The following is a 23,385-nucleotide window of genomic DNA, read 5'->3' as shown; positions in this document are numbered from 1 at the left end:
TCTACCTTGGCGACCACCTGGCACTTAAATAGGGAATTTAAAATGGCCATAGGCCATTTTAGGAGCTCAAGAAGGCACACTAGGCCAGACTCTCTCCCAAGGAATGCCCCTGAAGGGTCAAATCCCTCTCTCCTGCAATGCATACAGAGGTGACAGAACGTCCCTGAAAGGAAATACCTCTCCTCCCCAATGCATATGGAGGAGAGGGAATGTCCCCTTACCCCGGTGGTGGAAGTAACGCTGACCGCAGTAAATAGGGAAGAAAGGCATAACAAGGAGGCTCAAGAGCCGTGGGTTGCCAACCCCTGTCAGCCAGGATTAGGCCGGATCAACCAGGGGGCCATTAGGCCGAGACGGAACCTTCCCTATGGGTTGGGAGAGGTAACCCTAACATGTATCAGACATGCTTTTGTTAGGTACAATGGTACTTGACATTGGTCCAAGCTAGTGTGTTTATGTAACATTGTATAAATGATGATTTTCATCTCCCAGGACTTTCTGACTTTCTCCCATATCTATAGATGTGCCTCCTGTGTAACTATTCCTCTGGAGACTAGAAGCCCTGGATGTGTTGGAATGGGTTGGAGCATTCCTATTCACCTCTACCCAATTGGTTCTCCTTCGTCTTAACCTTGGGCAGATCACGAGTGGTAAATTTAAAATAACCGGCATTGATAACTGTCTGGTTCAGGTGTTAATTATTTTTAGAAGAAGTATGTTTTAGAGAAAACCTGTATGAATGTTGCAGAGTTAACCCCCCCCTCCCCCCCACACACAAAAAAAAAGCAAGCGCAAATGTGACTGGATGCCTAACTTCTTCATTAGTGCAAAGTGTAAATTGTACATCTCCACCGTCCTTACTTTAATGTGAAAATGACTTGCTCACCTCCAAGCTAGAACTGGTCACATCCTAATCATCTCCTCACGATTGTGGGAAATTTCTAGTGGAAAGGTAAAGGGATGTGCATATATCTCCCATACCTATGTTTCTTTCCCAGGGATGGAATGAAATGCTTTTCCTTAGCACAGGTTTGCTTTAAATGCACTTGCAAACTATGAATCTTCTTTGCACAATGTGACAAAGCTTTTAGCGTCATTGCCAGCGTTGGTTGATGATTACGTATTGAAAGTGTCAAAGTTTACACATCTGGCCCATCTGCTTTGAAAGAGTTGTGTGGGTGTGTCAGTCAAGTGTAAAACTGATTCTTAGTTTCCCATTATGCCATAGATGAGCTGGCCAGACCAAGGACAAAAAATAATCCCTTGGGACCCTGATGCAGTTTTTGTCTTTTGCTTTAGGTAAGCTTCCATCTTGGTCTGTAGTAGATTGGGAAGGTACAGACACAAAACTGACGATGTTGTCGGTTTATATATATTTTTTGATGTTTGCATTTTACAAGGGGGGGGGGGGATGTTCATTGGGTAAAATAGGTTTTGCTTAAGACTTGATTCACTGGAGGGTGTTGCTTTGATGCATGCTGTTGAACATAAGTTGAGATGTTAATTCTGATTGGGCTAAAATGTGCCCTAAAAAGTACAAGACCCTAATGCATGCATTTTGTAAGTGTGTTGAGGTGCTTTGTAAAATCAATGGTAGTACAGAGCATGGTTTGGTGTGGGTTTGCAAATTAGCGTGGCATAGTGCCATTTTATTGTGTGTTACTGTAACAAACCAGTGTAAAGGTCCAGGCATAACAATATGCTTCATTTACACATGGTAAAATGTGTATTCCATCACAAATCGTCACATGGTCATAGTAGGCAATGCTCTACAGCGCTTCATAGCGCACATGCTCTTCATCTTTGCTAAATAAAGGGTCACGTCCATTGTTGTGTGATATATATTCCACCCAAAATGAATGCAGCAGCACAAAATTTGGAGTGGGCTGTTAACAAAAAGGATGCAATTTCTTCATAAAATTTTGCAACAGCTGTTTAATATTTCCAAAATAATGGCAAACTTCTGACACAATGGTGTTGGTAAATTCCTTTCTTGGGTTCCATAAATCTTTTGGTTGATACAGTTTTTTTTTTTTTCCAAGCTTATGGGGTAATAAATATGCAGATCTTATTTATTTTTTCACTCTCATAACTGCAGCTCCCAATTATGCAGATACAGCTGAGTGTGAAGAAATTGCAAATGTAAAAAAAAAAAGTATTCCTAGTACAATTACAAAGCCAGCTGATCCAATAAAAATGCTTGGATTTAGCCTGGTTTCTGGATAGTTGGGAGGAGGATCTCAATATACATTCATTCATTGGAACACTTGCCTCATGCTGCGTCCTAGCTAACAAAGAAGTGACAGCGCAGCACATGACTGCACTATGTACTGGGAAGCTGCGATTTACTGCCTGCATTGTAAAACTGTAATTGTTGCATTTTTCAAATGTGTTGGACAGCCAACGCTATCTCCCGTGATCCCTGTGTGTGAGTACACAGCAAGCACTGCATTGCCAAAAATGTACTGCTCAGCGTTCTCATTCTCGTTCTTCTCTTGTTATTTCAGGTTGTGAAAATCTGACAGCGATTCCCTCCACCCAGCAGCCCATCCTCTTTTTTTTTTTTTTTTTTTTTCTACTTGATAACAAAAGCCCAGAAGCATGGGAAGTCCTGGTGGCATCTGCACATGCTGACAGCAGCGGGCTCTCTGTACCCGAGCCCTGCACTATGTAACAATGCAGCAGGACTGACTGGCAGTACTACGGCCCCTCGGAGGAACGTGCACTTTTTTGTTTTATTTATTGCTTTTATTACACAAAGGAATTTTTTTAACTTAAATTATGGCAACGATGGAAGCTGGAACAACCATAACCAGTCGCTTGAAAAACCTGCTTCGCTCTCCTTCGATAAAGCTGCGAAGACACAAGCCTGGAGCAAAGAAGGAAGACATTGGTAGCAAGGTGGGTTCATGTGTGTCTGATCTCACGTGTTGTGTTGGGGCGAGTGACCTGCTAATCAAGCTTAAGTCATTGCTTTTAGAAATAGGAGATTCTAACTACATTTCAGTTTTTATGTATGTATGTAAATTTTTTTTTTTTTTGTGTGTGTATCGCCGTCTGCTGCTTACATATAGAGGTAGACAAATTACCTGGATGTTCAAGAGCATGTAAACATAGTTCAGAAGTTTGTAGCAACTTTTCTAAGTCGAGTTGGACAAAAGAAAGACACCTAGACATTATGTGTATAAATACAGTTGTTGGATTTGCCCTATCATGGGCTTACAAGCTGAACCTCAAAAATTATTTCAACCTCGTGGTGGGATCCCATTCCTATTGCAAGCATTAAGTGCTTATTTTGCAAGATGAAATTGCCGTATTCCTTTTGATTTCTTATCATGCAGTCAGGCACTCCAAGTTCTTTGGTAGTTTTGCAGCACTGATTGTCATTCTGTTCAGTACAGGACCAGAAATCCTATTGTACAGGAAGACACTCGGGGACTGTTTTACATTCCAGAGTATCGGGCAGCTAAAGAGAGTGCCAGCTGCTGGGGTAGTGAGGAATATACCAAGTTATCTCCCTCTTTATGATGCACTAGAAAAAGTGGTAGTTAAACCTTTTACCTAGAAGGGGAACCCACTACAAAGGTAAACATATCTTGGCACTGTACCAGGCTCCACACTTCTAGGAAGGTTTTGCACAGTTGTGTCTCTGCAAATCTGACCTCAGTTGGCATTTTTGAGATCGGGTACTGATGCTGCATGAGAGGATCTGAATTGCAATTAGTTTTTTATTTGACCTTGCAGACATTTAGTAGGGTTAAGGTCAGGTCTTTTAGGCTTTCCAAGTCCTTCCACATCTCTTGTAAACTGTCTATATGAACTTTAATTTGTTCATGGGGCAGAGTCATGCTGGAACAGGGAAGGTTCTACTAGATGTAAGCACACTATTACCGGTATCTGTTTTTGTATGTGTTCCCTTTACTGGGGACAATATCTTCTTTGGTATTTTGAGGGCTTTCCAGATTTCTTTTGAAATTCTACCTGCTTAGCAATCATACTGCTCAAATTGATTCATTTTAGTGGGCCACCCCAGAACATGTAACCAGACGAGGAATTCTGATTTTTTTTTTTTTTTTTTTTTTTTTTTTTTTTTTACCTTGCCTGATTTCAGAACACAAAAGTATTTTTGGCTGTTCACTTACCAGTGGCATAATTCTTGTAGCTTGGCAAATGTGGTCCAACTTCTCTTGGCAAAGAATAGCCAATCACATTTGGGGAAATGTACAAATAATGTTTGCTTGCACATGATTTAAAAGCTGTAGTTGGCATAGTTACACCTTATTCCATGTGAATTGCTCCTTGCAGAGTAATAATTCGATTTGCTAAGTGAACAGTCTATAACCATCCTTAGTGACTCAAAAAACGCTAGCACCAGAGGCAGCTAGGCTACAAACATTTTAGATGAGGTCCACACTGATAGCATTCCAACGTGTCCACGTTCTAGGTTTACTCTTGTGATAATACTGTTAGCTGCCTGACTATCACACATCTGCCCCTTCTCTAGATTTATTTTGCTGCATGCCTGTTCTGGGTCTATAAGTTGTAGGTACTGGTCTAGATAGAACCAGGCACATAGCATTTTTCAGAGGTAGCCCAGTTATGGCAGTGCACACATCTAATGGCTAATGTACTATATGGAGCCAGTGGACTATCTGGTTGTTTTTTAGCTCCTGAAGCATGCTGGCTTTTCTACTATGAACTTCATGATGGAATAAATGCTTTTGAACTTCAGAACCATTACTGGTGCACTCCTATGTGCCATCTTCCTCTAGTTTCTGTTGCTGAGATTTTCTCGACCTGCTTATTCTATTGGTGTCTGACAGAATGGTGAAGAATTGAAAGCTCTTTCCCACACCATTTAAAATTTAAAAGTGTCTTGGCTGAAGAAAACACGTGCTTTGCCTATTTAGGGAAGCCATTCTCAACCTGGTTTCTGTGAAATCCTGGGGTTCCTCCTGAAGGGTTTGAGGTGTGGCTGATTGGTTTCCATTTTGGCAATACCTACATAAACCCTGGACCAACATTACATGGCAGAACTATTGGCATGACACCAATGTTCCTTTTTAGATGTCTGTAACGGTGCCATTCAGACAACCAATTTAAAGGATGTTTTTTCCCGCTAACTGCAATTAACTATTTAAAAGGGGTTCCCCGAGAGTTTGTATTTGTTACAAGGGTTCTCCAGGATAGAAAGGTTGAGAGCGGCTGATGTAGGGCATTGGAACAGATTCACTTTCATTTAACTATCTCCACCCTTATTTACCTGCCCATCTTTCAGTACCCTCTCTACTGCTTTGCTTAATTGTGGGGAATCAAGAAATCGGCCCTGTGTAATCTTCTGTCCTATATGTTCAGGGTCAGATTTGGGACCCTTCATAAAATGTTGTGTGTGTTTGTTGGTGCAAATGTACCTAAGGCATGAAAATTGAATTATTCTGTTGCATATGTTTGATTACACACCGTATACTGACATCCGTTTTAATAGATATTGGACCCTTGGGTGACCCTTCAGTGAGCAACAACTAGGCATTGCCAAGAAAGTGAACATGCAAAGTGTGGTATCGTTTATGGTATTCCTTAGAAAAATTGTCAGAGAGTATACTAAAAAGAAAATGGGAGCAAAGTACGCCCTAATATAGAAAATAACTGCAGTAATAATAATGCCAAGTAGCCGAGTCGGTGGCTTTAATATTGACCACATAACAGACCATCATCCCATCACCAATTGAGCCAGGGAGATGTCTCCCCACATTTATTTATAAGATAATGGTAAATTTAACATTTGTAACTTGTATATTTCAAGTATCCAAATTTTCCATTTGAGTTTTTTTGCATTATTTTTTACCATAATTGAAAAAACAAAAAACTTTTTTTTTTTTTTTTACTTTTAATTGTTTAATTTTAAGTCTTTATTAGGACAACAAAATGTAATAAACGAAAAACAAAAGTTTTGGTATAGAAAGGCATTTTAGGCAGATACTGGGGCTTGGGTATTGTTTTTTTGAGCACCTCTGATTTCAGGTTTTTATCACCGGGAGATTAGAGCTGATAGACGGAGCTTGTTCTATTGTCCTGTGTTCAGGTACATGGCGGCTGGTCCGGTTTCACTTGACATTTCTGTAGAAGCCGGCTGAGTGATGTTGATTTCTGTGGACAGCAGGCAGGGTACATTATGTTCCCACTCCGCTGCAAAGTACTCACCTGTTCTTAGAAGAAAACCTGTCATGAGATGTTACTGACCTACCTCTGACATTGTTAGCTGTCTCCCTGTTAGGCTTTTCTAGCTTCTATTTTTTTTCATAGTCCCTAACCTGCAACAAATAAATGCAGGTCCCAAGAAAGCCAACCTTACAGCCAGGCTACTAAATAAAAAGAAATGGCTGTCTCTGTGTATTTAAAGTGCACCTAATTGCACCACTTTCAACCACGGAGACGGTGAGGGTCCAAGCTGCCGGGACACAATCCTAAGTTTAAGACACTTTTTACTATTAACTGAAGTTATGGCTTTAGTTTACTATTTTTATTATGCATGTAAAAACCAAAATAAAATGTTTTTAGCTTTTGCACAGAAAGTGATGAGAAAATCGAATTTTGACAATGTTACAGTAACAGAAATGCTAAGTAGATTTCCTGTTTATTGTCTGGGACAGCAAGTAGCATAGACATAAAACCTAACTTTGTTTAAAAATTGGCAGTGGTCTTAAAGCTAAATATTAAAAACTACTCCTGCATTGAGACTCACCCTGCATTGCAAGGTTCAAATTCCACTTTTACTTGCCTTATCCCTAGGCTTACTACTTTGTATCTTTGATGCATCAGGTAGTGGGTGGACTGTTGGCATTCTAACTTGATGACACATGACATGTCATAGTGCCTGTGACTATGGGAGCACCAAAGTGGTTTTGTGTGGCAGGTCTCACAGGAAGCCCATTTTAATGATGTGCTAGATGAAAACATGCATTTAACACTTGCAATGTGGGGGGGACTGCATGGGTGGTTATACATTTTTTTTTTTTTTCAAATTGAGTAAGAATTCTTAAAGCTACACTGATGACTTGTGCGCGATAAACACTTTCTCTTTTGGTTGATGATTTAGCCGCAAATCTCGGCTTGGATTAATTGAGGTGAAGAAAAGTAACTTTTTTACTTACAGATGAAGTTTCAAAATTTCTTTGTTTTATTTTTCTTTCTGTTGCTGGATTACCGTCCATATGGATTGCGTTTGTGCAGAGACTTGTCAGATTCTGTATCCTATTATAGACCAACAGCACAACATGATTCTTATCAGTCTATTGGGATTGATCGCAGCCTCTGCACCAGATGCTGAAAAACCCTTTCAACTTTTTGGGTTTGGCCATCACTCAGGCACTTGTGGGATTTTCAGTGTTTCATGACGTATATCTGTGCCATATGAAAGGAGTTAATATATATAGCTGTTTATCCTCATTGTTTTCTTACACAGATGTGTGTAATTTTTCTGGCCATGTTGATTACAATCTGGTAAATGTTGGAAGTGTTCTTGGACTTGGCAGGTAGCTGCATCTCCCTTATGGTGATACTTCTGTCAACCTATTCCTAAACATCCTGCGAGTCCTGAATCCCAAACACTTGCAAAAGGGAGTGTAACTCAAGCTTGGGAATTTAGGGGCTGACTGCCTTCTCTTACACAATTGGGTAAAAGGTGCAGGTCCTGGTGGTATTTACAATTAGAACCCGGGGTATTAAAAGATTGGAGGGTATGTGCAGAAACCTGGATCGCACAAAATGCATTTACATTTTGTTTGACAGAAATTCAGATTGTGCATGATTAAGTGTGTTTAAACATTTTGTTACATTCTTACAAGTGCTTTTTTGTTAAGTCTCTAATCAGACTGAGGATAATGCATTCAGCTTGGAGATTTCCCATGGTACCTATACCTATTTCGGTGGAGCTATTAGTACACATAGGTGTTACAAGTCTTCAGTGCAAAATTTAGTTTATTGCAAAGAAATTACCCAGGCTGCCCAAGGGTACAAAACATCAGAATTATGGGGGGTGGGTAGTTGTAAAGTCTAATTGTGCTGTGAAAAGGATTTTCTTTGCTATAATTTCCAATCCTTGTGTAGCTGGAAAGGGTATTGCGTGTATGTGATTCATGAACAGTGCCAGGAACTAGGATGCCCATTTGATTCAGGGAACACTACTGAATAACAGTTCTAAATAGAATGGTGGTGCATGAAGGTGTGTGTATAATTTCCCATCGATGCTTCAGTTTTATAAGATGTGTTCCCTAGGACAAACTTAACATAACCCATCAGGAAAGAGGTGCCAGTGCTTTCTCTAAGCTGAGGCAATGAGTTTACAGGCTATTATCCTGTTATGTTATGTTTCCTTGGTGGTTGTTAGGCCACAACTTTAGCAAACTGCTATCCAAAGGATAAGCTGGAGAGAACTGGCTTTAAGATACTTCTGTTATACTTGCTAGCCTTCCTTTTTTTTTTTTTTTTTTTTTTTTTTTTTTCCCTTGAATTATTAACGTGAACCTGTTTGACTAGGAAGTGTGGGCACCATAGCTTCTTTCTTATTACTATTGAACTGTGAGTGTCTGCCTCTTGCTATCAACTGTAGAGCAATGTTTCATTGGGAAGGAGCACAATATATCGCTGCACTGACTTTCTCTTGCACAAGTAAGGAGAATCCTGTTCGTAGGGGAAACTAATCATTTTGCAGCTTCTCACGTCACTGTACAGTCAGAGGCTAGGTAAGTGACAAGACCTCTAAGAGTTGCATAGCTGCAACAGAAAAAAATATACGTCATCTCCCTATACAGGGCTGCACTGTGCAAATCTCAGAAATTGGAACAGAAACACAAATCTTTTGATAGGTTAAAGTGGTGTCATTTATTCAATCAATAGGTTCAGTGGTTTGCCTGGAGTTCACCTTTAAATATTATGTTCAGCCAAAAGACATTGACTCCAATGTGAGCACAACAGATAAAACTGAAGGATATTCTAGTCCATCAGATAAGAGGATCCTGGTTTCTCTCCTAAGATCCAAGCTGTTCTGGTTTTAGCATAAATACAGCTAAAATTTTGGCAGTCAACTATAAAAATGTTCCAGTGTCTGCAGTCCTTAACCCATGATGAAAAATCACCTTGTACTCTATTGTACCTTTATTGATCTTGTAGTGTTGTCATACACAAAACCATGTATTGGAACATCTTTTAGTAAAGCAAACCACTAAAAACTTGGGTCAGTTCCTTTATTCTTCACTTCAAGTCTTTAAAAAACCTCTATAATTACTATATCCACATCTCCCTGTACATTAGCATGGTGGGAAGAATGTCACCCTTGCAGATCGCCAAAAAGATCATTGGTGTTACTTAAACTGACCTGAGAGTTACAAATTACTCATTGCTCATGGAATCCCTATCAACCCCTTTAGGAACCCTGATTGAGAATCTCTGCACTAAAGCCTACAGAAATCCACAATGAGCCAGCTTTGTAAAGAGTTTACTTTATAGGTACTTAAAGCAGAAGTAAACCCAAAACAAACAAACAAAAAAAAACACACATACCACAATTCACTCTATCCGTCAGTAGGTTTCTCCCATTGGTTCCCGCGAAGTCCCCGTATCTGTCTTCAGCCTGGTGCAGAGGGAGCACCAGGCAGCATCTTCATCTGGGTTCTTCTTCCTGTGTCACCCGATCTCGCATTGTACAGGTATGAGATCGGATGACATAGATGGGGGGCGGAAATCTCACTGCGCATGTGTGATATCAGCAATTTTTTTTTCTATTTATAAAAGGGCTCCTTCTGCGCATGAGCAGCCAAGAGCCTCCCAGGATGTGTGATGTAGGTATCGTGGGAGGCTCTGCCCATTAAGTCTTGGTCGACGCGGCGCTCAAGACTAAAGGGGCGTTTTTTTTTAAAGGGTATTGCGTTTAAAAAAAAAAAAAAAAAAAATTTTACTTTAAATATTAAAGTGTTGTCTACCCTTCTATGTAAAATAAAAACTGAGTTTAGGTACACTTTAAGTCAGGCATAAAACATTAAAATATAATTGGACACACGCTGCCTGTTCGCTTTTGGTCCTTCATCTTTTACGCCTGCTATATATATATATATATATATATATATATATATATATATATATATATATATATATATATATATATATATATATAAATAATATTCCTAAATTGTAAGCTCTTTGGGGCAGGGCCTCCTCTTCCTCCTGTGTCACTGTATCTCTGTCATTTGCAACCCCTATTTATTGTACAGCACTGTGTAATATGTTGGCACTATATACTGTTAAATAAATTACATAAATTATATACTGTTAAAAAAAATATATATATATATAAATTCATAAATTGTGCTCTTCTGACCACAATGTGTGATAAACTAGAATCAAGTGATTCTCCAATAGACATTCAGGATGTCATTAGAGCTGTGATACATAGTGTATGATACAAAATTAGCAGTATATTTATGAAGCAAAGTTATTTGGGTTAACCAGTTTCAGTTTGTGATTTTTCTGGTGTAGGGTTTTCTAACTCTTATCCACGGCTGACTGTTTTTGTCTAAATTCTACAACACAGATTAGTGGATTAGTTAAATCTTTTGTGTGTGACCTTGTCAAGTGACCATTTTTTTGGAGGTGGACGGGTGAATTCTGTGGGTTGTTACATTACAGCCACATGTGTTGTGTTGTCTAATAATTGTGGTTGTTGCGTACGTGTTGGGTGCATTTCATGTGACTTATGGCCTTAGAATGATTTGCCTAGCCATCGACACTAAAAAGATAACCCTTTAGTTGTCATCACATGTGTTGCTGTGCTGGGTTGCCAATTACATTTGTACCCCAAGTTCACTGTAGGAATGCACTAACGCACATTGCACTTTTGTACATTTGTGTGGAATGTGCTGCTTTTTGCTGCTGTTGAAGTTGGTTGCAACACCTATGGCATTGTATGTGTGTTTAGTATAACCTGTATTTCTAGCCCAGCAGTCTTTCTATTTCATACTTAGCTGGACTTGCCTAAATAGACCGGGAAGGGAAGGGAAGTGATGGAACAGTCACTTATTTAATAAAAAATTTAGTTATATGTGTAACTTTGCATCATGAGATTGGCAACGTTGGTTTTCCTAATCCAGAACTGCTTACTCATATGTGGGAAGAACATGAAATAATTTATGGGAAAAGATCTGCTGGCACAGTGGCTGTAGGTGATTCAGTTCCACCATCCCTTTGCAAGTATGCTAACTTTTTGTAGGAGTTCAAATTGTAGTAACATGTCAACCATCTGTGTTTCAACTAAAGTTTAGTTTTGGTTAAAAAATAAGTGTGTGTGTGTATATGTTTTAGAATACTGAAGTTTGCATGTTGCTTACAGATTTGTTTTGATTTTACATGGCAGATATTTTTGCCTTGGTCACCTTGTGTTCTGCACACTGTGAGTCCTCTCTCCTGTGGCACAATGATGTGAGATGGAACACTCGGGCTCAGAGTTGCTATGCAGACCTTATGCTGCATCTATTCTCCGGAGACCACAGAAAACTGATGGGTAGTTAATCAGCATTGCAGACATCAGGGACTGTTCAATGTATAGCAAGTGCCCACGATCCATACAAAACTATCTTGTGCATATTTTGGTTGTATAGAGGTATTATCTTTACAGTGAGCCATTACTATCATTGAATAAAGAGTAAAAAAAAAAGCAAATAAAACCTTAATCTATGTAATATTTTGAGTTCAGTTTATTCACATGGGATCTCCTATATATCATGCATGGTGACATTGAATGGTATATAAATAGCACGTTTTCCCCGTTTGACACATTTGTTTTCAAATTCTGTCGTTATTTCTAGAATAAGTGACAATATTTTCTTGAATAAAATCCTAAATTTCCTTACGTCTTTTTGTTGTCCATATTAAATGCATGTCTGGAAGAGGAGCACTAGTTCTTAGGCTTTACCAGGGTAATATGTTACCGGGTTTATTAACACGTTTGTGTGCTTGTATTTCATGTAAATTGTGATTGTAGACAATAAAATGCTACTTTCATATATAAAGTGCCAACACATAACTACAGCAGCTTGCTTGGCAGGCTAGCCACCTCTCTTCCTATTGGGCACATTTTGGAAGCTTGCCTGCTCCCCCCTGTTAAAAGTCCTGTTAGTGAGTGAGGTAGCTTATCTTGGTAATGGTCCAGTATGGATATAGGTCCCTTTTTGGGTGTAAGTGGCAAATAACAAAAATATTAATAGTAAAAGTACGCAGGCTGTAGGGAGAAGCCCTTAACCTTCAAACAACACTGTCTTTTCCTAAAATGTCCCCAGCTGTCCATTAGCAGACATCAGTGACACTCAAAACTTTGCTCTAGATCATCCAGCATGTTTTCAACCCATCTCTGTTGATCCAGGTTAACATGACAAAGTAGAGGTCTTCAGGCACCAAAGTGTCAGGCTCTCTCAGTATGGTACCTCCATACCTCAATGATATCTTCTCCATGTTCTTCCTCCACTTCTTCTAGCTGTAGGATTCTGCAGTCCAAATTCAAGGTAAGTACGTTTTCATAGTGGTAATGACGACCTCCCTTGCTTCATTGTTCTCCAGGCCTGAATGGTCATTCACCGTTCTTGCAGTTACAGAAGGATGCTACATGGTGGAGTAGACATTTTGTTTTATTGCTTACCTTTAAACTTGCTACAGAGGTGTCTGTGTCCCCACTGGCAAAGTACACCATCTCTGGCCCAGCCACTATACTTTTGGATGCGCAAGCTCAGAAGAAATACTTTCCTTGATTTAGGTTCCAGATATCTGTGTCTTGGCAGAGCTACACACAAATGCACTACCATGAACAGGTTCTGATGGTCTGTCAAATAATATATGTTATCTTTTTCACCCCAAAGCCCTCCATTTGACCTTTTTATAAAGATTCCGATCCACGAGAGGGTAACAAATGTCTTTTTCAATTTAATAGGTTGTTTTAGGAGTTTTGTTAATGGGGTGACGAGTTCACTTACTAAATCGGCCATTCTGTTAAGGAAGAATTATTGTCCGGTTGATGTAACTTATGTAAAGTAATGCTGTTTGAAAAGGAGGAACTAGTACTCTTTGTATAAGACTCAAAGCTCTCTTTCTAAATTATCTCATTTTATTTAATTGTCCTGCAAAGTGTGGTTATTATCTGTGTTATTACACACCATTCCCACCCTTCCCATCTGTCCCTAAAGGAGCTTACTGTATAAATCTATCCTTGTGTGCTTGTACCATCTTCTTTGGCTGGAACTACTAGGAAATGTGAGTTCTAAATAATTCAAAGCATATTTTATTAGGTAGAGTCTTGCAGATTATATCGCGTATCTTATTTGTATACTCGCACGCTACTTCCATATTGGTCGGAAATCCGTTACAACAGCTTGCCAATCTGAAAGAAACTAATTGGAATTGGTCTAGTTGAATGGTTTCTGAAAGTTTTTGCCAAAATAAAATGGTAGTAAAAAAAAAATTGTACAAGATTTATTGGTTACTTGTAGATGTTCCACCATTAAAAACAGGTGGAGTCTCAATAAAAAGGCAGAAATCCACTGAATGATACATCACTTTAAGCTGTATATCCCTAGGCTTTGCTCCCGTTGAAGTGGTGAATTGTGAACCCTATAGTAAGTCCCTTGTTAGTGTGTCAGTTGTGTGTTGTTTTCTTGTAATATAGATAGGAGGGGTATAATTTCCCATCGCTGTTTCTTTTAAAAGGTTATTGGGCCCCCTAATTATGTCGGTGAGAGGGTGGATAAAGGGTGCAGCCAAGTTTTCAATTCATCAAAGATCTTGGGACTGTATGCTTTAATGTTGAAAACAGTCATAGACTTGACTGTATCTTACTATACCTTTTGTACACTCGAAGTGGAACTTTGAAAAATCTGTGATCAGACAGGCGATGTGCCATCTGCAATAACTGTTCTTACATGCCTGATGGCTGCCCAGTGGCCAAATTTTGGGGAGGCGCACATGCACAGCTCCTCATTGGTTGCCAGAGAAACCCGGCAATTCAATCAAGATGGCCCAAGATTGTCTCTTGGAAGAGGAGGAAGAAGATGGCAGCGCCCTGCAACAGAACGAGATCGGGTAAGTATCATGGGTTTAGTTCTTCTTTAAGCCTCACTCTAACTAGGTCTCTTGTTTTAATCTTTGGTATTGTGGAAGTTTAGAACCACTGTCCTACTTTGTTATTGTAGCCATATTGGGGCAAGAGTTTCCTCTAAAATCCCTATTCTTAAGACCAGAAATCTCTGATAATACATTGGTCATGCCTGTTGATCATCAATTAATAAAGGGCATATAATTGGCATCACCTGACTACTGCTTAAGATTTATTTCCTTTTCAAGTAGTAAGGATTTGCTTTCTTTTCTCCTGACCTTTTTATATGGGATTTTAGCTAATTCCAAACACTTGTACTTAAGTTATCTAATGGAAGGTATCGCTTGATTTATCAACTTTCTGGTTTCCGTTGGAACATTGGCAGATCATTGTACAAATGAATGTTGCATGTTCACTCAGTGCAGGGGAAAACTCTATGGACCACCAGTGTTGTACAAATCAAAGCTAGAGAACATAAGGATCGGATCTGAAGGTACATTTGGATTTTACAAGCGCCTTCAACTTGGGGAAGTTCGGTTCCTTTGTATTGGTTTTGAACTGGTATTATTACAACTGGGATTTGTCTGGCAAAGTATGAACATCTGTCTATATTAATGGGTTTGTGAGAGAAGTTTACAGTGTTGGAACATGAGAATGTTGATGTCTTAAAAATAGGTTGTTTCCTAGCACACCAAGGTTTGTATAGTACATTTTCATGATCCACAGGATAACTTTTACATTGATTTGGTACAATATCTACTCTGCTTTCCTTGAAAATTGTACAGGGTTGGGCTTTTTGGGATGCCAGCAGAGATGGCAACATAATGGGTCCTTATCTTTACACTAGAATAATCAGTCGTGCCAATTCACCATTGCTTAAAATGTCTTTCTTCCATCCTGTCTCTAGAAACTGGTGCAACGTTTTGTTGTTTTTGTTTTTGGTTTTTTTCAGCCCTTCTGTATGGCAGGTTGTGTTTGGGACCAGGCTAAAAAAGAAGGAACCAACCTTCATCAGCTGTGCAGTTGAAAGGGTTACCAATACGGGTCTTATTTGCAGTAAAAAGTTGAAAATCTGTAGCTGCATATAGAAGACTGATCCAACTGTATGTGAGAATTACCTATGCTTGTTCAAGTAGCAATGTAGGTCTGCTCCACTTCTGGTCACTGACTATTCTGTCAGAACGCTTTGACTTCAAGTGTAATTTATGCCTTTTAAAACTCCCATTGGGCTTACAGTTTATTATTAATGCACTGTATGGAATGTTTTTAGACTTTGTCTCGCCATATATTAAAACGTGATGGTAGATCACTGGAGCGTGCTTGGTGCACACATGGTTTGAATGAGGCAAATCAGACTAAATAAAAAACATTTGCGCTCTGATAGATAGATAAATAAATATATATATATATATAAATTTTTTTTTGTTTTTGCCCCTTTTATTTTCTGAATCTTTCATGTAACCAGGTGGGATAATATTTTAACACATAACCATTGTCATGGGTTTATTGGAGAAGTTTACAACCAGAAGAAATGATTAATATGCAATTTCAATACAGATGTGACCCATTTCACAAATTAGTCTTGTTCCTTTGGTTGTTTGCAGCATAACAGGACCCCGGACCCAGAAACAGTTGGGCAATACAGCGTGGTCCAGGATCCAGTTTGTGATTCGCATTGAACTATCAGTATTGTATGGAGGAGACCATCCCTGTTCTGTTCCCCTTGCATTGCTAGGTTGCGTGTTTTTATAAATCTTTTAAGGAAAGAAATGTTAAGGTTAACTTACAGATCACCCCCCCCCCTTTTCTATGGCTGTTTTCTCTGTTACATTAAATAACTAATAAATCAGATGACCCTTTTAATGGCTGAGACAGGTGGGAACCCGGCATCTTGACTGTGAAGTCCCCCAATCTGTCATGGGGTTCCTATGCTTTTAATGAATGTAATGGATACAAATGCTCTGTTTTTGTTTTTTTGTGTGCATCAAGTGGCTATTAAATTTACATGGGCTGCTTTAACACAAGAAGAAAATAAGTGGCTATTAAATTTACATGGGCTGCTTTAACACAAGAAGAAAATAAGTATGTAACCTGCACATAGGGGACTTTGAAAGTAACTTTAAATTGTATATTCCGAATGTACAGTCAACCCTCTCTTCCCCTTAGCTGTGGCAATTGCCTCCACTTTCATCTTCTTCATCCAAGAACCAACTTGCCCACATGTGAGATTATCCTAACACCTTATACCTAAAAGGCCAATCATACATTTCTTTTCCTCACCCTTAAACAATTATTTGAAGTACATGAAAGGGATGTTTTTTGGTGACTTGACAGAAATCGGAAGGATTACCAATGCTTTTAGAAGTGTTAACACTTCTTGACACTCCCACTATCATTAAAGTCATCACACACACATACGGTCTTTAAACTCTCTGTGGGATTCCTGTGTCTGTCAGCCGCCCCTTACACAGCTTGTCAGATATATTTACAGTTGACTGTTTATTTATAAAGAGGCTGTGTATTCCGGGTGTATTTCAGCAGCAGTCTTGGACACTTGTAATAATAATTGCAGAGCAGGGCTTGTGTAGAGGTTTGAAGACCTGCAAGCAGGGGCTTGAGTTTTTTTTGAAATTTTTGAACGCTCGAAGGATCTGTGTTCCGGGTTAGGATGGGTGGATCTCGCTGTGCCACTGTTGGCGTGTAGTCAAAATTTCAGATTTTCACAAATCAACATGGCAGCTCCCAGGAAAACATGTATGAAAGTAAGTGTTTTCTGTTCAGTACACAGATTTGGTCCGAGTTGGAGATTTACAGCTTGTGGTTTAGTATTTGTTGGAAGATGTGCGAGTTCCTTAAAATCTCTGTTGTGACATGTTTATATACACATTTAATGTATTTACATAAAAATTTATGATCTCTGCAGATTTTTTTTTCACCTTGGCTGAAATACTTTAGGAATTAATAAACAAATTGAGAGATTTGTGTAGGAAATTTAACATTTTTATTGTATTATTGGTTTGGGTGGATTGGAGTAGAATAGGTTTCTTGAAATGTTGTTCATGCATTGTGTTTATGTAGAACTGTGCTTTATAAGTTGTAATATTTGTTTCCATATGCTTGAATTTTGGCTTAAACTTTAAGGACAGTTATACTTCATTATTGTCAATAGGCATTTTAATGCATTTACTTATTTGTTTGGAGATAATTCTCTGCATTCATTATTAAACTTTTCTGCACTACTTTTGTGCTGCAAGGGAGGAGGTTGTTGTGAATTCAATCCTTTGCTTGTATAGACTAGCATTTACCTCCTGATCTGCAAAATGTTAGGACTAAGGTTACGTACACACGTGCAATAATTGTCATTGGAAAGTATCTTTCACAATCCTTTCCAATGACAAACGACTGCATGATGCATGAACGAGCGCAGTGCAGCACCGTTCTACTCTATATGGTGAGGGGGAGAACGACAAGCGGCACCCCACTACGCTGTCTTCCCCCTTCACTTTCATTCTGATCGTCCATCGTCGAATCCACCAGGACAGTCATACAGGGTGTCGAGCGCTGTACACACGCCAGATTCTCGTCTAATATCAGCCCTGAGATGCCTATTGGATGAGAATCATCTGGCGTGTGTACGTAGCCTTACTTGAGTAATATGGTCATATAACTGATAATTCTGTGAAATCCTTTGTGTCAAATGGGGGGGCAAGCAATTCAGGCAGTATTAGTTATTGACTCCATTGGGAAAATAAAGATATCTGTAGGTCCTGGTGTTTCAAAGATAATGACCTCTTGCTTTGGTCGAAGGCCTTCCTTTCTGTAGCTAAACATGTACTGGCTATAAAGTTCTCAAATCCCTCCGTTTATACATATACGTCTAGTGCAAGAACGATCCGAAATTCAAATCATTGGTAGCCAGCAAGAAAAATTTCCAGTCCACTGGAAAATGTGTGAACGACTTTTCCTGAAAGTAGTAAATGTCATGCTTCAAGTCTGTAGGAGTTGCATGTATTGGAGCAGTTTTATCACAAAAAAATCAAGGAAGGACTGATGTCATCCTGGTTTGCCCTGCCCATGTCCAGCCTATGTATGGGTGCGCTGAAGGCAATTGGACTAGGACCCTCCTTCTGCACTACAGCCATCCCGCTTACACCAATGACTTTTTTCCAAGAGTGGAGCCTGTGTATGTAAAATCTCCTCTGGCTGTGTACAGGTAATTTGGTATATCTCTACCCAAAACTTTTTTTAATTGGATAGCATGCTGAAAGGTGGGAACCTTTTGTGAGGTTTTATGTCCCCACTGGGGGTATTCAGAAACTTTGTTGTCAGCTGAACATCACCGAGGTGATGGTAAATCTTTCAATGAAGGACACCTGTTCTGATGACAAATGTGTCCAAGAGGAATTCCTTCACTTTGATATCCTTTTTTCTTCCTGTTGATGCTCTGGAAAAAAACAGTTCTCCAAAAAAGGTCCCAGAAGGGAAAAATCTGATGGTCTGATTACCTAGGCCCCTCTGCTCTTATCTTTACCCGGTACTTGCTTTAAAACATTATGACAGTATGGTGGCAGCAGACACAGGTTGGGGTTTGTGGGACCCTTCGACTAGACTTCTAGTTATGTCCGGTTTAGAGAATGGGTAAATCTTTGCTATCTTCTTGATAAAAATTGTTTTGGGGTTTAAACTAGTTTTACTTGTGTTCTTTAGACTTATTTTTAAGGACCTTTGTTAGTCTGCAAAAATCTGTGGGTGTTCACATTTCTATACTTGATGATGAATATAGCGTATTAGCAGACCTCCCGTTCCCTTTTTGTAGACGTTTGTTACTGTGGTAACAGGTTTATGGCGCATGCTGGAGTTTCTGTGCCATTGTTTTAGTTCTTCACTAATAATACAAAGAGAATTTCGAGACTGTGGAATTGAGCTTTCTGGATTAATAAGGCAATGTAGAAGTTTTGCTGCCTCCCAGGGAGATGGGAGTCACACCCTTCACCCCAAATGACTATTTTTTTGCTTTGCTATTTGTATTGTTTTTGTGTGTGTTGTTTTTTTTGCGTTCTTTCTTTTAATAGTTATAAAGAATATTGTTGAAGTGGAGAATTGTCCAAACACCCAGTTGTGTAATAATTTTTAATATAAACTGCCCTTTTCCTTTTTTTTAACAACAGAGTTAGAACATTTATACGTGACCAGTAATTGTATGCTTATTTGTGAGTGAAAATTGCACTACCGGGTTCCATGTAAAATCCTCACGACCTATGCTACATAAAGTCAGCAAGTCCCAGCCATTCATAATTTGTGTTGTATGTAGTTCCTTAATGTTACTTTGTGCTGGGTTTCTAGAGGCTCTTTAAGCAGAAATAGGGCCCTCTGACAGAATGACTGTCTTCTGTGTAACTCTGCAATAGCTGTAAAGGGTGTTCATTTTACAGATGTATGCTCTGTTTCGAGATAGATAGAATTGGCAAACTAGCGGAGCTTTTGTATAGATTGTTAATATTTTTGTCGATTTTCAGTACTGATGAATAATTGTTTTTTTGGAACAGGGAGAACATTGTTCAGTTCTGTAGTCCCTCATTTATTGTCTTCCAGTGAGCCCTCGTACAATATATTTTGATTTACACACTCATCTGTCCAGTTTTCCCACCAATTATTTTGCAGATTCAGTCTGCACCTCCTAATGATTATGAACTTGTACTACGCATTAGCAGTGCTCAGAAGGAAAAAAAAATACACAAAGGTCATTAAAAAAGCGCTTTGAAGTTAAAACTGCAATGCATGACCCTGATTTTTCCTAGCTTCCTGTGTTTCTTGTAGCACTTCTGATTCTTGCAGCCCCAATGGGAGGGGAATACTCTGGAATAATTCTAGCTTGCTTTTATTGTCTTGCTTTAGTACATCTGTTTATCCATGCTGTTCAGACAAAATGCAGGAAGTCATTTTCGATCAGTCAAGGTCAAAAACAGTCAGACATTTCTAATTGAAACCTCTCATCCATGTGATCAGTTTCAGCTGTCTAAATTGCGTATAATGAAATCTCTAACGTGAACTATGGCGGGATTGTCATAGCTGGGGTACTTCAATATTGTCTGTTGTATGGCCTGTGGGAGCATCATGTGCTGATCTGAGTGAGTCAATAATGGCATTTGGTGCCTAAAATTGGGCCAGGAAACTTGTGCCACTAGGTGCTTATTCTATGTCATTTGTCTGATTTTGGAAATATCATTTGGACTTTTTTTTTGGTAATGTTTAAAATACCCCATACCTGAGTAATCCACAATCTAATTCTTCCAAGGGGCAACCTTCTTCTCTGAACATTGTACCAGATATACAAATGTACTACACAAGGATTGAGAACCATTACAGTAGCAAATCTAATTCTTCCAAGGGGCAACCTTCTTCTCGGAACATTGTACCAGATATACAAATGTACTACACAAGGATTGAGAAACATTACAGTAGCAAATCATATTGTTTTGATTAAGCTTTAATGTACATCTAAACCCAATAACTAAACCATCTACCACTATTATTTCAGAGGTTTGCACTTTTCAATAATAAGACTTTTAATGCATGTCAAGTTACAGTGTGACAATGTTTTCCAGTTTTCTCTTCTGATTTCTCAATCCGCCACATGGGCTTCTGATAGAATATACTGGTGACTGTTGTAGATGCAAATCAAACTCCATTTGCCATCTTGGATTGAAATTGTAGCTGGGTTTATAGGGCATGAAGGAAAATATGGAAAAAATTAAAAACAGATTATGACTTGGATTCAATGGAAAATGTAGACCTTTAATGGATAGAAGGGTATTTAGTTTTTCAGAAACTCCTCTGCTATTGCTGAACGTCCATATAAGCATTGCTGGTACTCAGATCACACGGATTGGTAAGCGTCAGTGAGTCGGTAAAGCTGTAATGCAGTAGAAGATAATTTGCTTCTTGTATTAAATCTGCAAGTGTTAAATGTAATCAAGAGCTTGTTTATTCCGGTGTAATTTGATTCTGCATCCATGACTGATGTAAATGGGGAGGCTTCAATTAATTTGGTTCAGGGACAAAAGCAAGAGCAGTTTACAATATAGTAGTACATACAATGGGCTGTGTTTACTCCTGATCAGTTACAATGGATAGAAACCTAGTAAAGATTGCAAAGTGCCAGGTCATATCGGTGCTGACACGGATTAAGTAGGCAGACGGTAAAGAGAAGCTAGAACTCCTGATTTGTGACTAAATGAAGCAGTTGGATCAGCACATTGCTAGGTGGGTAACAAATGGCAGTAATTGCAGCGTATACATTTCCATCTGTGAAGTTGGAAACGTACAAACTCCTCAATCTACAACATCCTGAAATTGTAATACAGATGAGAAATTTTACAGATTACTGCAAAACTACACCGGCTACTGCTAAAACAGCAGTTTGATAAATCTCCTATACGGTTGAGCAAACTGTACTAAAATACACCTACCCTTTCTTTTTTCACTTGTACCATAGTGAGCGTGATTGGGGGACAGGGGTAGCCTTTCCTCTTTTAAATTAAAGAACAAGTTTCATATGGAATGATGACAGATGAGAAACGTTCCATAACTATTTATTGGCATTTCACACCCCCCCCTTCTTTGCTTCAGGAACAATAACAAACTTGGCCCATGATGACATTCGCTACGTTAATTGGCATGACCTAGATTCAGAACTCATTACCACAAACTCTGCCCAATCACTGACACCACAGTGCCCGTTAATGGCAGCTTATTTCCTAGGGAGTGCTAAAGTTTTAAACTACGGTAGTTTTGCCTCTATGCAGTATAGGAGTTACATTTTTGGCATTTCAACAGGTACTTTCTATATTTAGAGGGCCCCTAAAGAAATAAAGAATGAAGCCTATGTACTACATATCTGCAATTCATGCAGATTTCCCCATGGGATTTTTTTACTTTGCCTTTACACTGTCTAATGACTTTAACAGCTCCGTGTGGGAAGGCTGTATGACTTTGCTATGTTATATGTTCTCTTACTCAATGCACAAGAGAACCGTAATTTTTTTTTGTATGAAATGTAAAGATGTCATACCTTTTTGAAGTCTTCCCCTTTGACCTCAGAATACTATATTATCTGTTTTATTAAGGGGACCAGTTACCATCTGTAAGAGAATCCCTCCAAGTCAAAGGTGCCTTTTCACATTTTATAGATTGCACTAGGCTGTATACCAAAAAAAAAAAAAAAAAAAAAATAAGCTCATTTAGTGTGGTCACGATATTCAGACATAAAAAGTATATACAAAATATACCTAAAAGATGGGACTACACACCGCCAATGGATAGGAAACAAGAAGAGCCCCGCTCCAACATGTACTTGATGTGAGAATGAGAGAAGGCAGTATGTAAATAAAATGATTTGAATTCTTTGAACATGGTAGGCAGCGTGTTCACAGTGACCTCTGTGTATATTTTGGAGGAAGACTGGGATCAGAGCAGCTGTTTTTATTCTGCACAGCTGGAGATCATATTCCATGCATTCACTTCTGCCAGATCTGACCCAGCGTAGAGGTACTCCTTAGTCAGCAGAATAATTATTCAGCACTTTTCTATTATGTATAATAAAGATTTATCAAAAAATCGTGAAATAATTGTTTAAATAATGCTAATTGAATTGGCTGAAATCTGCAGGTAATGGTTGGAAAAACAATAGAAAGACAAACACTTGAGACTGTAAGCCAATCCGACATCTTTGTACATTATAAGGTAGTATACTTTTTTTTTTTTTTTTTTTTTTACGCTTGAGGCTACAAGTAGAGCTGTTTGGTAGAGGGAAGTACAGGGAGCAAAAACAAGCAAGTAAACTTCTGTAACTGGATGTTTTTAGGCCTGCCAAATGGCCCACTGGGTCCTCTTTCCTACTTTATTTGATCTTTTTACCTGGTGTTTAGCTTTCTTAGAGGACACTGAGCATTGATGACATTAAGCTCTACTTTCTGCTTTAACACATGGTTGGCCAAACGCACCAAAGTGAACCCAACTAGACCTAACAAATAAGTCCAACAACATGCTCCATTAACTTGTTGACATCAGATAAGATATATGTGGTTGTAACTCTGGGCAGCAGGATGTGAATTGTATTTGTAATATCTGTTGAAGTTGGAATCAATCTGTTCTCTCATAACATTTCTGTTTAGGTTTCTGTTCAGGAGTGCATGGTATTGTTTTTGTTTGAGGATAGGTGCACTATACTATATAGGCAAACCATAAGTTCTACCTAG

At 38.9% G+C, this 23,385-nt stretch overlaps 1 protein-coding gene across 1 annotated transcript in view; it reads left to right on the top strand.

Moving 5' to 3' along the window:
• The first annotated feature begins 2,518 nt into the window (after nt 1–2,518).
• The window catches only part of MAPKBP1 (mitogen-activated protein kinase binding protein 1), an 80,107-nt gene continuing 59,240 nt past the window's right edge, over nt 2,519–23,385 (top strand). The window contains exon 1 of the mRNA XM_072427647.1: nt 2,519–2,901. Within this exon, the coding sequence (XP_072283748.1) occupies nt 2,782–2,901 (120 nt within the window). The 5' untranslated portion in view covers nt 2,519–2,781. The remainder of the gene's footprint in view (nt 2,902–23,385) is intronic.

The sequence above is a fragment of the Pyxicephalus adspersus genome, chromosome 12, assembly GCF_032062135.1.
Source record: "Pyxicephalus adspersus chromosome 12, UCB_Pads_2.0, whole genome shotgun sequence".
Taxonomy (NCBI): Eukaryota; Metazoa; Chordata; class Amphibia; order Anura; family Pyxicephalidae; genus Pyxicephalus; species Pyxicephalus adspersus.
This window is presented reverse-complemented; position numbering and strand designations above follow the sequence as displayed.